The sequence below is a fragment of the Hippoglossus stenolepis genome, chromosome 2 (genome assembly GCF_022539355.2).
Source record: "Hippoglossus stenolepis isolate QCI-W04-F060 chromosome 2, HSTE1.2, whole genome shotgun sequence".
Classification (NCBI taxonomy): Eukaryota; Metazoa; Chordata; class Actinopteri; order Pleuronectiformes; family Pleuronectidae; genus Hippoglossus; species Hippoglossus stenolepis.
In genome coordinates this window covers 14,351,017-14,367,157 of record NC_061484.1, presented here as the reverse complement: position 1 = coordinate 14,367,157, position 16,141 = coordinate 14,351,017, and the positions used below count along the sequence as shown (strand labels likewise).

At 43.1% G+C, this 16,141-nt stretch overlaps 1 protein-coding gene across 3 annotated transcripts in view; it reads right to left on the bottom strand.

The window, feature by feature from the left end:
- tnrc6c2 (trinucleotide repeat containing adaptor 6C2) overlaps window positions 1-15,198 on the bottom strand; it is a 49,461-nt gene extending 34,263 nt beyond the window's left edge. For 2 of the 3 annotated variants that reach the window (XM_047344430.1, XM_047344432.1), the window contains exons 1-3: window positions 14,394-15,198; window positions 3,636-3,736; window positions 3,229-3,250 (exon numbers count right to left, since the gene is read on the bottom strand). In XM_047344430.1, the coding sequence (XP_047200386.1) occupies window positions 3,229-3,250; window positions 3,636-3,698 (85 nt within the window). In that variant the 5' untranslated portion in view covers window positions 3,699-3,736; window positions 14,394-15,198. Of the gene's footprint in view, window positions 1-3,228; window positions 3,251-3,635; window positions 3,737-13,201; window positions 13,240-14,393 lie in introns of all 3 variants that reach the window. The other variant, XM_047344431.1, reaches the window with a different exon arrangement.
- Window positions 15,199-16,141: the final 943 nt, after the last annotated feature.

Below are 16,141 nucleotides of genomic sequence, written 5' to 3'. Positions count from 1 at the left end.
GTGTGTGTTTTTGCAAGGGTGTTAGATATGTGTAGCAGTCAAATGACCTGATTGTGATTGCGGTGGCAGTAGAGATTGTGATGAAGCAGCATGTGTGCTGGAGGTGAATAATCAACATCCCTCTGAGGTAATGGGGACCAGGAGGGAGGATCCTGCATCAGAGGTCCAGTCTGAGTGTGGGTGGGGTGGGGTGTGTGTGTGTGTGTGTGTGTGTGTGTGTGTGTGTGTGGGGGTTTGGTTTAGTGCACTGGGACACTGGCTCCTGGAACCTTACGATTGCTGAAGCTCCATGCCTAATGGGGGGCAGAGGAGTTAATTCCACTGCGTCAAAGCTTTATCTCATTTTCATACATATGAACACACCGGGCTGAGATCGATTACCGCAAACAAATTGAAATGCCTGGGACCAAGGAGGCCCACGGAGAGAGAAAAGCAGAAAAGGACAGCAAAGGATGGGGGGAGGTGGTATGAATGTGTATGTGTCTATGAATTTCTGAGAGTGTATAAGGAAGAATTCATTGATATGGATGGAAAGGCACAAATCACTACTGCATACTGATTTTCTCCCATGCTGCATATATACACACACACACACACACACACCTCCATTATTTAGTGTCACGCATGAAAACTCAACTCATTCCAGTTCATGCTACCTTCCTTTTAAAAAGATATTGCAGATGGGACGTTTTGAGGAAACAGACGTCCTGATGGCTTGCTGAACGATTAGTGTTCAAACAAGTCCTCTTTCCCCGTACTTTCTTCACCTCTCTGTCTGCATGAGTACCTACTACACACACACACACACACAATCAGATTCTCATTCTGTGTCCACTTTTCTCTCTATCTGTCATTAAACATAACATAAAATAAATGTCAATGTCATTAGTCCTCTTCTATATTAGCACCGTCATTGACTCCCAATGGTCAATTTTGGCACACAACTTAAGTGTTCATTACTTTTTTTCCTCCCTTTCCTTCCTTCATTCTTGCTTTTATATGGCACCAGACAAACGCCTTCGCCTCTCTTTCATGCAGACTTTACAATATTCCCTCACTGACTCTTAGCATTTCCTCTGCTGCTACTGCCAGTAACACTTGGTGCAGCCCACACACACACGTCATTCCGTGTAGTCAGAAAGTAAAACTGGCTGTGATTCTGTTATTGTTTGGGCTCAAATCAAATCGGCTCATTGGATTAGAAATGCAACAATGAATATGTGAATTTAAGCATTTTGTAAAAAAAGGGCCTACATTTTTAATTTAAAAAATGTAGATGACAAATCATGAATGAAAAAAGAAACAAATCACAAGACCTGAACACAACCTAAATAACAGGCCCCTGAAACAAGCATTGTTGTGAAGTACAGGTCAGTAAGAACATTACCAGGGAAGATGTGAAATGTCTGTACTCAAGTATGAAACTTGTTCAGTAACTTCTCCACATAGTGCATTTGTTGTTATAAAATATAAAAAGCTCAAGTTAAAGCTCATAGTCAGCACTTAACTTGATTTGTTTCAAATCTTTCGTGCTGCCGTACAGAGCCAATCCAACAAAAATGTGCCACAAGAGACAGAACGGCACAGAGAAGCCCCAGCTCAGAGTGTGTGACCTTCATTGTTGCCCACATAATCCTTTGGCCCATGTGGACTGCCAAGACCTGACATAAACGTCTCCCAACTCCTGCTTCAGTCAATCATGCTAATCTTCTTTGTGCTACAAAAAATCTCACCACTTATTTTGTCAGCCAATCTAGCTCAACAAAGTAATCACGCTCAGAGAAAGTGCTCTACGTAAAAAATGGAACCATCGCGGCACATTATAAAATCGGTTTGTTCTCGCCTAGTGTTTCGGTTGCTTAAGCATTCTTTGTTTATAGATACTATAATTCTACACATACAGATGTGATAAAATTTGGATTTAATTCCAATTAAGAATGGATGAGTCAGAAATGTAATGAAAGGCCTTCACTCGCCCAACTGCAAGAAAAGTGCCATTAAATGTTTATTCAAATTAGTAGCAGTGAGCTTTGGAACTGTAACAGTACAAGCTCAGGGACAGGGCAATGAAACCCAGGGAGGGTAATTAAATAAGCTGGTCAGAGTTCAAGGCAAGCTGTGGTAACCTTTGTTAAAGCCCTACACTTACACCCAGATGGCCAAGCTGCTGCTCAAAGTGGGGGAGGATGGGCACGTAAAGCCAGACACTGCAGCTCAGATTCTGTGCTCTGTTCACACAACAAGACCAATTTCCAAATTCTGAATTAATTACATCACCTCCTACTGTAAATGCAAGACTCCCACCAGAGATGGTGCTAGGTGAAAAGAAAACAAGCTAGGAGAGATAGTAGACATTACACAGGACAAAGACGACAGTGCCAAAGGTGGAGGAGATAGAGATGCTTAGCACATGGTTCACTTGCTAATGTTGTCTTTCAGCTATATGTGTATATATCTCAATACCAAACCTAACTGTAGGGTCTAAAGCTATTCATAAAGCAAAAGTAGACAAATCAAAAGGACCAAACAGATGTTTATACCGCTCATGTTCCAGCAATTCACAGATTTAATTGAATTCAAGCTGGGAGAACAGCTGAAACATCACTATGTAATTCATTAATGTCTTGCTATGACAACTAATTTTCTTGCAGACGCACACAAAATCAATTTTTGCTTCTTAAGAAAGCACCAAGGGCACATGAGGACACTTTCCCCCCGTGCCACTCTCTGGTATTCAGCTGAACTCCATGCCCTCCTTTTATTCCACTTCTTCTCTCCCTCCCCTCCCCCCCTGTCCTCCCATCCCCCTACCAACACTCAGGGTGCTGTCTGGGTGCCCTTACGCTTCACTGCCTAGTGCTGCGGGCGTACTGGGCGTCACTCCACATCATTGTCACACTCTGTATTTTCTCTGCTGTGTGTGTGTGTGTGTGTGTGTGTGTGTGTGTGTGTGTGTGTGTGTGTGTGTGTGTGTGTGTGTGTGTGTGTGTGTGGGGGGGGTAACGTGCGCCTGAGAAACTGAGTTAAAAGGCACAATTGTGCATGCATGTGCAAACTGTGTGTGTGTCCATCTGAGTACAAGAACGCTAAATTATATGAGTGTATAATGCATGAATAATATGTGAATATGCCTTAACAGGTCATAATGTGTCAATCAGACCTGATTAATGTATATCAGTTGGTTGGAGGTTGATGAAAGGGTAAAGGGAACTTGATCATGACACTCACCTTTGGGTTTCTGATCAGCAGCCTGTAGAAGGGAAAAGAGAGACAGTTTGATACTGAATACTCCCAGGATGATATTTAACACTCAACAAAACCATAAACAAAGAGTTTATTCATCTAGAGTGTCAGGACACTGATTCAATACTCTCCATTTATTTCTGTTGAATGAACATAAGAAGTTAGCGTCAGTGGGTGTTGAAACTTGCATACTAACTTCCAACAACTAAGTCATAGATATTTATTTCAATAAAAAAAGATAAGACAAAACTGAAGGTTTAAAAAATAAGCACCAAATGTATAACAAACACGTACAGTGCCAACTTAGGTACCTGCTAGTTGCCTCAAAAACTATATGCAAGCTATTGACAAGTGTGTATGTTTGTGAACATGTGTGTGATCTTGACATTGACCTTTTTCTGAGCGGTGTCTTTCTTGGTCTTTTCTTCTTGTTTTTTCTTTTTCTTTTCTTCCATCAAATGGTTCTCTTTCTTCTGTCGCTAGCTTCTCTCAGCTGTCCAACAAAAAAGGGAAAGCGTAATGAGTGAAACATAAAGGATTCAGCTCTGATGCGTAGTTTCGTCCATCTTTTCATTATTAAAACTATGTAACCCCTTGTGCATCACACACTGTGCACATTTGAGGCATTCAAGCACAGTCACATTGCGACAGACAGATTCCACCCGAGAAATTATGTTGGCAAACACACACACACAAAATGTAAATTTGTATCCCTTTCCCTTCAATGCATGAGTGAGACAGAGCCAAACTGTCTGGAAAAACTTCACAATCATCACTTCATGCAAAAATCATGGCAGGCACTTCTGAGGAGCACTTTCCCTCATGGTCAAAAACTGTAATGGAAAGGATGGAAAAAGGGGGGAGGAGAGGGGTACAAAAAAGGAAAATGAAAAGAAGTTGGAGAGAGGGATAAAGACCAAGAGAGCTTGAGCAGTATGAATGAAGGCCAGTGTAAAAAGGGGGCTGGTTTAAAGATCATGCTTGTTTCGAGAAAACAAAAAGGCATGGAATTAAAAGGACTGAAAGTGGGACAACGTAAAGGCCAGCCGACTGACAAAATAAGATCAGGTTATTTTACAAAGACCTGTTCAGAGATTGTGAGTCAATCTAGCTAGATATCTAGCTGGAGGAAAGGGAAAGAGGCGAGGAAACTAAGTGCTTCATTTCAGCCTGTTTCCTTTGGCTGGGCCTCAGTGACAGCCCCTGGAAACTAGTAGAGGCCACAGGGACTGAATGTGTGTGTTTAGTCCCAGGGTTTTTCCAGCACAGAGAATTGTGAGGCGGAAACCTCCAATCAATTTCGTGCCGCCTCCCGACAAAATTCTGGTACAGTGGAAATCGCTTATAGTGATCACGTTTGTCCCAGGCCAAATTCATCACTATAAGCGGTTGAATATTTATTTTTATTTTTTTAAATTGCACCGCTTCTGTATGGTAGTCCCAGAACTTGAGGGAAAGGTAACGACACTGAGGTTCTAGTTTCTCAAAGCTAAAAATATGCTGATTCTTTCTGTTTTATATTGCTAATCAAAACTGTGGATATTGCTGATCCGACAAAGTCAGCAAAGACAACCCTTTTGGGTCTGAGAAATTTAATGGAAGTATTTCACTAATTTCTGGCATTTTAAGTGGGACATTTTTTATTTGATTACCTGAAAGAAAGAAATTGACTCATTGATAATGTAAATAATCTTCATTTGAAGGACTGACGCTGATCATGTATAGTGTCCCTGACAAATAAACAAAACACAACATACAAAATGTGTCCACACATGGCCTGGATACTAATCAGAATGTATGAAAGAATCATAATTCTCATGACAGAAAATGAAAGGTCGGCCTCCCACTGTGTTACCCACTAGCAGGGGGAGGGAGCCGTCAATCAAACAGACGGCAGAGGCCTCACAGAGACTGACTGATGGGGGGGTAATGTCTCTATAGTAGTAAGGGAGAGGAAGAAAGAGAGTGAAGTTACACAGACATACAGATGGAGAGAGAGAAAGATTAATAGACGTTGAACAGTGAGTTTGGAGACAAACCCTTGGGAAGAATTTCTCCAAACTAGTGGCCATGACGGTAGGTTAAAATGTAAACTGATATCCCTAGATTACCTTTTACCACTGCAGCGGGATTTTCTCTTCCTTATTCCCTGTTTCTCCTTTCACTGCTGCCACATGCTATCTTTTTGTCTAACATTCACACAGTCCTATTTTTCATACTAAGTAGTCTGCGTGTTTCATTGTGCCTTCTCAGCAGCAAGGGGAGGAAAGCCCTCAGGTAATAAACAGGAGCTTAATTCATGTGTGGATGTGGATGCATGCATATAGCTCATAGTGTGCTGTATGTGTAGTATGTTTTGCTGTTCATTTCTCTGTCACGATCCTCTTTAACTAAACTTCTGCCTCCAATTACACCCCCTTTATCAAATTCCAAGCATGCCATCAGAAACACAAACAACTTAATAACAGATGATGAAAAGCATCAGCAATGGGGAAATGGTGACAAGTGAAAAGGAGAGTGTAAAGGGATACAAATGGTTTCACTCCCTGTGCTAGTTTCTATCCCCTAACAAGTTACAGAGCGTCTTCACCACAGTTGACTGGGTCAATCTGCTATTCTCACCTTTTAGCCCCGGCATGAATGCAGATCTGCCCTATCTGGTTACTACTGCTGCCGTCACAGAAAAAAAACAGGAAACAAGGGCTGGGGAAATTGGGTCAAAGGGTCAAATTTCCTATGTGTCAATACACTATGGATGGCTTAATATTCAATGACTTTTAATCATTATTTACTATAATGTTGGCCTTTTGGAAAAACAGTTGTTATGTGAAATGGGAGCAAGAGGACTGAGCTGACAAAGTCAGTCCTAAAGTTAGCTTCCCCCCTGTCCTCTGCTGCCCCCACATATCTCTTTACCGGCTTCTCCCTGCCCATCTCTAAGTACTGCTGACACCAGCATCTCCTCAGCACTGACCCTGGGGTGTCTCTGCGCTGCCTTCTAATATCAGATTTACTCGCTGCCGGTATGACACTGCAATTAGGAAAGATGTGTCACGTTTTGAGGTTAGCAACCTACAAGACCGCTGCGTGTCATTCGATCTCCTCTCACATTAAGGGGCCTTAGATCATAACACAGCCAGTAACTATCAGCAAGCAGTAACTCTAACCACTAAGTACCGTAAGTTAGGACTGCAGTCTCACCTATGGCTACCATCAACAACCAGTCTTAACTGCTAAAAACTAAACGACTCAAATAAAAAAATAAATGAATACATGATTAACATATCAAAAATGTAATATTGAAAATTACATTGAGGGGAATTTGCTGACTAATCAAAGTTTAGATGAGAAGGTAAATACCATTGCCAAGACAGTCCCTTGGTATATTAAGCAAAAATGGTTTATTTACATGTTCGCTGGCAAGCTGTTCACCAACACATCGAAGTCTGCTGGGACTTTTTCAGGGTTATGACTGTTTGTGAAGCTGGCAGATGTTTGCAGGCTATTGTCAAGAATGACCTCAGATTTGCTTGTATACCTACAATGTCTCTTTTATATTTCTGCATTATTTAAATGCTTATAGCTTTGGATTGGCTGGAAATGACAGTTGCCAAGACTTGGCTAGCCATTTCTCTCTGTTTTCAATTCAGCTACAAAGCTAAGCTCGGGATAGAGCTACCATTGTATTGAATGAATACAAAGTCTTAGCAAACTGGGGCCACTGGGAAATTGTGAATAAATTGCATGGTGAGGCAGGATCCTCTCTTCCTCTGCTGCAAACGACAGCCCCATGTCCTGGGACTGTAATGCTGCTAAGCTATAGAGAAGGAGACATGACAACAGGAACATGCTGTACAGGAATGAGGAGGAGAGGAGCTCCCAGCACACACAAACCAAATCACGTAAAAACACACAGACACACATGGGGAAGCTTGATGTACACAGGCGGTAGGCAGTCTGTCTGAAGCCTGTCTTTTTCTGCCAGGGATGCAGAGGAGAGGGAGGTGGGTAGAGGATACGGAGAGATGAGGATGGGGGTAGGGGGGGAAGAAAGCAGACGCAGAGTAACACCAATTAAGAACGACAGCCGCCGGAGAACCAGACAGGGAGCAGAGAGAAAGGGAGAGGCTGTGCTGGAGAGAGAAAGAATCCTCGATGAAGAGACAGTTGGGGGAGAAAAACCTGAACGAAGCAGTATCGAGGCTGGCAGACACGGAGCGGCGGAGGGGTGGGGGGATGTTGGCACTGAAATATCCATGCATCTTGATTGCTAGTATCTAGAGACCCAGGGAGAAAAATGAGGGGAGAGGGAAGGAAATTGTGCTAGGCTAAGAGAGGAGAATAAAAAGAGGGGAGTAAATAGATGCTGCTTCACTTGTGTGAAGACTGAGCATAGCAAAGGAGGAAAGAAACAGAGATAACTTAAAAAGGGAAAAGAGCTGCAAGGAAAACTTGAAGCTTCACGTGTTCTGTACGGTTGTCAGGTCGACCACGGACAACACCAATCACAATGAAGGAGGAAGAAAAAGCAAAGAGACTTTCTTCTCTAAGCAATAGATGTAATAGGTCGTGGCCACAGAGTGTGGCAAATCCACTCCCCCACCACTATTACCATTCAGCCAGCCACCCATTCCTGTGGCATTAGAGAAGCCACAGGACTCTCCTGAGCCTTATTACATGGAACATTATCATGGACAGCCCTGGGGAATAATTCTTCAGTACCTGCTACAGACCTCAACTACTCCCCACAAAACGTGTGTGGGTGTGTATTTGTGTTTACTCGACCTGAATGGCTCGGGGAAAACAAGCCTGTAAATTCCACCGTTGAAATGCAGCAATAACAATGTTGTTGTCGGTGAGCATTTCCATCCCCTCTGTCACACACAACAGTCTCACTGACTGCTCGGTTTGTAAGCACTATGTGCATACCAGCGTTGCTTTCACCAGGTGGAGAGAGTGGCTTGTGAAAATATACAAGACACTTTATTGGTGCTAGACTGGACTTGTTCAATGAAGTATGGCAGAAATATTCTTGGTTGGCGGACTGGCTGAGGGCAAAGAGGTGGGTGGAGAGCAGTAATGAAAGAGGGGAATGCAAGATGGACAGAAAAAGTCAAAGAATCAGATAGTGAGAAAGTCTGAGCTATAAATAAAGGCTTTGAGGTTTGCCTCCAGAAAATTAGCTCTCAGTGTCTTGGCTGCTTCCTCTGCCAAGTCGATATGAAACTTTAACACGGTGGCAGCTCATTAAAAAGGAAAACAGCACAATGCAGGAGACCAAGGAAGCCTTTTCCCTGCCAGCGCCACAGCTAAAGCTTATGGAATTCAAGAAGCTGTCATGAACACTGTGCTGGTATATATGTTCTCTGCTTATGACGGCTTGTGTTGATGGGAATGTGTGGCTGTGCATGTTCAGCATACGTCTGCATTTTTTGCACATTTGTTTAATCTGTATGCTCGACTGTCAGTTTAGAGGGTTCGGGGTGAATATTTATCTTAAGGTAGTTATAAAGTGATATTAGCATTAATACAATGACTGACCTCTCAGATTAACCTCATGAACAAGTTCCTCAAACGTTTGACTCAAGACCAAACCCAAGTACCTCAAAATGTACAATGCCAGCACTTGAACCTCATTTGGTCAAACATAGCTCTGGTCAACACTCCAATCTCCATTCAATAAATCAACATTCAGCCTATAATAAATTAGAATGCAAACAGGGTTTCCTATCAGTTACCTAGACAGGGGCATCTGGCCACAGTCTCAAATTGATCCGAAAAGTATTTTTGCACCACTGCTTCATTGTAGAGATGAATGCAGCTATCTTTGCCTCTTTTTCCCTTCCCCTCGCTCCCTCTGGCACGCAAACACCTGTCCATCATAGTCAGACTGAAAATTGGCACCAATGGGAGAAATTCAACTGTGTTGGTGGACGGTCAATAAACCCATGGAGTTTTTACCATTCTTGGCAGGTGTACAAAACTCGGCATAACATCTGCCCTCTTTTTCTACCTGTCCTTTGGGGGGGCGCATGAGAGCGTCTTCACTGGGCAATGACAATAATCAACCCTCATCTCAAATGCTAGTCAATAATTCCCTGTTCATCAACAGTGTAAGACAGACAGAAAAAAAGTGCTGTGCTTGGTTGTTTGAACAAAGCCTGCTCTGATATACGGAGGACAGAGAGAAAGGCAAAAAAAAAGCCAAGTGCTGTTTTTTCTGACAGCTCTATTGATAAAGCCAAAAGGATGATGGCGAGGAAGTAGAAACACAACTGCGCAAGTTGTGTGGGAGAAGCAGAAATGCAGATTCTGTATAAAAATGTGCTCGTTTTATTTGTCACCCTCAGTTCTACACTTCCAATAAGTCAATATAAATCCTGCAAACATGCATTACAGATAGTATCATAAAATACTGTACTACAAATAATCAAATTACTCAGGTGTTTCAGTATCAAAACATTAGCAAAGATACAACATGATTTGTTGGGCTACTAGCTTACTTGCCCCTATTATTTAGTATCTCAGATAAGTCTTTCATCAAGTTATACCAAACTGATTTTGAAAGGGAATTTGTCCATAATTCAGTTTTTAGTCACAAGAACATTTTTGTTGATTATTTCTAACAGTTACAATGTGTTTGTTAAATCTAGGTTCCTACAAATATACAGTAAAAATCAATATACACAGTAAAAGTAAATACTTGAAGCTCATTGACTGTATTTAAGTTGACAATAACGTGATAAAACAGTGCAGACAGCAAACAAATTGCCTGAGCTCCCAAGCCTAAGCCATGGCCCAATCACAGGGGCAGGCCGCGCATGCTAGTGCCATTTACACAGCCTTGAGTGAGAGCTTAGTAAGTGTTGCAGGCCCTAAGTCCTGTTACAAAAGCCGTTTTCAGACATGACCTGCGGGTAAAATATGGAGAATTGGCTATGGAGTTTACCCGCAGTCTGCCTTCCACACATGCACAACACAGGGGGAGGTTTTCTGCACAGACGCGTTCACAACAGTAACAAATCCTCCGCATTATTCAGGCAAGAGATGGAGCAGCCGTGTGCAGCAGGCAGAGGCAGGAAGTGACGTATTAACTCCACTGAAGAGATCACCTGATTTTCTTGACAACACACAGACACCGGCTCTTATCACCACAAACTCTATGTGTGTGAGAAGCGTCATCAACCCCCCCACTTGCTGGCTGTGAATATAGCATGGGATCTCCTGCTGTGTTCAAACAACTTTTCCTGAATTTCTATGGACTTTATACAAGGAGGCCAGGCAAATAAAATCCACAGAAACTGCGTTCACACATGCACTTCCTCCGGAGAAAATACGGAGGAACTGCGGAGTTCAGTGCATGTTTGAAAGCAGCTATAATGAGTAAGGCTTTTATAATGTTGGTTTGGAGCAGGAGAAAGGGAACATTGTAGGTTGGATGTCCTGCAGATTCTCTGTCAGCTTCCATGTGATGCCCCTCTCCTTCTCTCCACATCTCTCCAATTAGCCGACATGGAGCAGAGGGAGAGGAGGAGGAGGCCCCCACCGAACCTCGGCACATTGAACATTCCCCTGGACCACTGCCAAGACTCACAGGCAGCAGCTCGCCAGTCTCGGCTTCGCTTCCCCCATCCCCCTGCTTACATCATGGCCTGGGTTACCCTTGGTGGGGCCCCTAAGCCCCTGCCCCCTTCATTGGCACAAAATTGGACAAGAAGTGGGGGTGGTTTACACAGACCACCAAACCTCCCCAACGTCCATAGGATTCTTATGCTACAAACCTCCAATACCTCTTTCACACAAAAGCCCTCTGTATGACATATTATAAAAAATTAACACAGGTTTTAACCCATGTACAGAAACTACTGCTCAGTAGCAACAATACTAAAACCATAGTTTAGTTCCTCTAATATGCATTAAATCACAATCTAAAATGCAAGGGCAGCTTCCACTCTTACTAACCTGCAATCAGGAAGTGTCGAATTTGGGGCTGAGAGCACTAGAAGATAAGATAATGAGTATCATGACATGAGATAACGGTCTCATGGCAAAGCAGATCATTGTCAGACCTGAGCTGAATCAGCTTGGATAAAAAAAAATGCTAAAATAACAGAGCCAGTGGCAGCACAGGTTTTTTCCTGAGGCATTACTTCACAAGAAAATAACAGACGCAATCCATTTAGTACACAAACATTGACATACACAAAAACAACAACATAAAAAATTAAACCTGTTAATATTTAAGTAATGTTGGACACTAGGAAATGTCGACTAATTGATACTGCAATCGTGGCTACCAATCATTACTATTGATAGGTCACAGTCAACAGTCACCCTATACCCGGTCCCAGGTTAACACACACACACATACTGTACATACACACCCACACTTCAAAATAGCCAACCAAAGAGTAGAGCAAGAGGGTAATGGCTTTTAGCAGCATCCCATTGAATCAAGCTGATTCTACTGTCACCGCCAGAGCTCCCTCCCCTTACTGGAGCAGCACCCTGTGGTGGTGTTAAGTGCGTTATCTATCAGGGCTGTGCCAGTTGTTTGAAAAGCCTCATAATCACAGGCTCAGTAACTACCACGGTCAGGCCTGGGCTAAGGTCAATGACAGGGGAAAAGGGATAGACAACAGAAGCCACTTTTCCCAAGTGCGACTAAGTGGGATTTACCAGGGTCAACTACAAATGTCTGACAACTTTGTTTATTTGAAACTGCAAACTACTGTACAGAAACAACAATTAGGAAACAGAAGAACCCAAACGTGTATATAGGGGTAACAGTTGGCATAGGACAAGCAGGCTCATTCCAGTTACATTTGGAAACCAGGCTAATGATAGCAACCTGACGACTGGGCTAGTGTTCCAAGTTCTGTCTTTAAAGGGTCAGACAAGGGGAAGCAAGCCTTGGGTTTCCTTTTAAACAAATGATCCTGCCCCTTCAGTGATAAGGGGCTCTGCAGATAGAGTTACTGCCAGGGTTTGTCCTCATGGCTTTGTTACATTACACTCTAATCAAAACAGTGTCTGGATGCCAACAGCCTAGAGCCTGGTTGGATCCCCAGCCAACATGGGTTAAGGGTTTCCTGCAAGCACATTGCCAAAATGACAAAAGTAGTAATATAATTCACTGAGGCCAGGCCCCGGTGAGAGAATGGATTTTCTCATATTTGGTCCTTTTGCAATGGGAAAGAACAAATTACGTGCCTCAAAATGGAGTTCTATATTTTCTGTGTCTAGATGCAGGCATAGATTGATGGACTGTCCATGTGCTCCATAGACTATCAGGGCCATCAAAAATAACTAAGTTGAGCTTTGTAGCCTAAATATTTTCCAAATGGTGCAAAAGGAAAAGCACGGATTAAATCTTTAGTGCAATATAACACGTCTTGTCTCAGGGGTAACCTTTACCATTGACCTAGTGTCCATATACACCCCAAATATACCCACGTGCCCCACAGATGACAGCCACCTGCTGTAGCAGTGGTACTGAAGCAGTTGTGTCTGGAAGGGTTAAGCTAAACTATTTCAGAAAACTAGCAGACTCCCTCCTCCTCTTAACAAGCTTTAAGATTTTTCTTCCAGAGTTTTACATACACACCAGAGGACCAACACTGCAACATCTTTTAACAGCCAATCGCTTATTGCGTGCTTGCCAGCCTTTCGGAAAGATGAGCGTGTGTATAGAAGGGAGCACCCTTGATCCTGGATAGGAACAGGTCAGTGTGTGTCTGTGAGTCAGCTGGGTGTCTAGGGCATGCAACTCACAACCTGATTAACAACTGCAAGAGCTGTGAGCTTGACATAAATGGTTACACACTCGCACAACCTTACACGTGTGTCATCACTGGCCGATTCAGATACAAATATTTGCAGCCACGCACTTACATTCCAAGACATGGATGCAAATTTGTACGAAACCACACACACAAATAAATGAATGTATGCGTACCACTGCTGCTCGTGCACATTTTTCATTTCATCACCTCACTGGTGTGTGACGATGGAGATAAGACGGCGATGACAGAGATGTCAGAGGGGGGGGAGAGGAAAAGGGGGTTTGAAATTGAACAGGAAATTATGTACTTCAATTAAGACATGCGGAGGAGATATTAAAAGCTATACTCCAGTGCCTGGGGACAGGATGCAGGAAGGGGGATGCAATGGAAAGCGACAGTTAAATCAGAATCCCTGGCTTTCGCACTGAGCCGGGGGGGAGGAAGAGAGACAGGACAGCTATGTTTAATAATGTAATTGGACTTAGTGTAGTGAAAAGTACGATGGTGTGCAAGATACATGATGTGATACCGCTACGGAATGAACCAAAGAGGAAAGACAGGAGTGACAATCGGGATAAAATCTTAAGACGGTGCCTGTGTTGCACTGAAGAAAGCAGCATCTACATTATGCAGACACAAAACTAAAATATTTAACAAAAGTCCTGCCGTCAACATACAGTTCCACTCGGCCAGCCACCATGCAATCAAAAAACAAATCTCGTAAAATCAATTAGCACATCCTCACCTTCTAAAAACTGCACAGACTTTGAAAATAGAAAGCCAGCGTTTGCAGCCAGCTCAAGAAATCCTCACATTACACGCTCACATGTACAGAGTGTGTTCCCGTCCACTCAGCCAATCGTGAAAGAGCGATGATATAACACTAGTTAAGTTCACAACATTTTCACATCAAGCCCCCTCACATAAACACGGGGGGAAAGGGAAAATACCTCTCATCAGTCGGTTCATGTGAGGGTTTACTCATTAAGCCAACATCACATAAAACACTGAAAGGGTGTTTGGTTGCACAGTGAGAAGGCGGTTGCAGCCAGAAGCATGATTTATTTCTGGGGACGTGAGTAATGTGAAGAAATCACAACATCGTGGCAACACAAATAGGCTTAAATCATTGTTAGTTAGTGTTTTAATTATATGGCACTTGGACTTGAATGCTGTAGGGCTAAATTGAGATGCATCACAGGGGCAGAAAATAGTGAAGCTATAGAATCTTATCAGTTGAATGTGAATTATGAAATGTGTCTCGATTTTGATCTCCAATAACACTTATCAGCAATCACACTCACACATGTATTATTTACCACAGCATAAGGGGGGGAAAAAGGAGCCATTCATTGAAAAACTTACCTCGCGTTAACCACAGCTTTGGCAGCTTTCGGTGAGGAGTCGGTGCATGGCAGAAAAACAGACGCAGAAAAGCATCCTCCGATGTCTTTTCTGAAGTTACCCGTAAAAAAGATGGAGCATTGGAGATTCAGTCGCGGTTCGTATTTTTGAAGTCAAGACTTTGCAGGTACAAGCCGACTGGTGACAGGAGACCGAGGTAAACAGCGGCTCCTGAGCCAGATATAACGTTAACACACAGCGAGCACGGTGATGAATATGCTTGGAGCAGGAAAAATAAAAAAATACGCAGAGAAATTACACTCGCAAGGAATCTGTAAAACGTCACGATATAAAGGGGGCGGGGAGGGGACACGGAGCACCACTAATAACACAAACACAAAAATAAACCAACACGCATAAAATGACTTTTAAAAGCAGCTAATTTAAGCTAACGTTAGCTGGTTGACGCTGAGAATCGTCGACCGTCGCGAGGTTTTTTTTTGCAAACCGGAGAATTCAGGCGGTTCTCGGTATTAATAATAATAATAAAAAAAACGCCGCTGAGTTGTCTCGTATTGGAGCGAGCCGCCGTCAGCCAACTTGTTTTAAAGTGCAAAAAAGAAATGTTTTTTTGTTTTGTTTATGTCGCCAGCCGGACGAGTAGCGACGCGCTGGCTACCGCGGGTGCGAGGTGAGAAGCGACTCCGGGGAAATACATTCTGTGTGGATCCGGACAGCGGAGCGGACAGTCCTGGTAGGCGTATTCACTGAGCTCTCGTTGACAGTGGCGTCGCAGCCATTTTGTTCAAACTAACAACACCGCAGTCTCCCTCTCCTCCTCCCAGACAGCGGGCGGACCAGGAAGTGGCTCCGGATACGTCACTCCCGACCAACCACGGCCGCCCGGACGCTGGCTCCGCCCGCGGCGCTCCGGCCCCGCCCCCGCGGACACGCAGCGGCTGGACCCGGGCTGGAGCGGCTCGTGTGTCTGAGGTCACAGCTGAAGCACGCAGCGGAGACTGTGGGCTTAAAAAGGATACGAATGTGACTCTGCTCCTGCTTTGAGGAGGGTGAGGTTGTCAAGACTGGATGCAAGTATTACCTCGTGCACAATTTAGATTCTCATCTTGTAAAAAGCAACAAAGATGACACAGGCATTTTGTATCAACTACAACGTTGTCACTATTTATTTTCTATTAAAGGTTCAGTGTGTAGAATTTAGTGACATCTACGGGTGAAGTTGCATGTTGCAGCTGAATACCTTCCTCTTCGAAACATGAAAGAGTAGGACAAGATGGTGAATATCCCTTGTACGTGTGAAGGTCTTCTGCACAATTAAAGTCACCAACTACCAGTAGATGTTTGCAGGTGTTAGCGACCACCCGCGGTTGTTAGGGAGATAACTTCAGTTTTGCACCTTAGCATCATCAAGTGCCCGTGTAATCAACGATACATTGTATGGCTACTGCCCGAACAATCTTTTAAAGAAATTAAAATAAAATGAATGAAAAATGTAATGTAAATAATCAAAATACTCCAAATTGTACTAGAATAAATTTACTTAGTTACCTTTCATTCATAGCTCTTAATGATACATACATACATAATATATTATTAGAAATATAATACCATACTTCATGTGACTCATGATGAAAATAGTGCAAAAGAGTACAAAAATAGAGAAGACTCATAAAAGTCTGCAATTTGGAACTTGCATCATGAACTTTATTTAGCAGTCTCAAATGCCTCTTAAAGGGCTCACCCCAAGT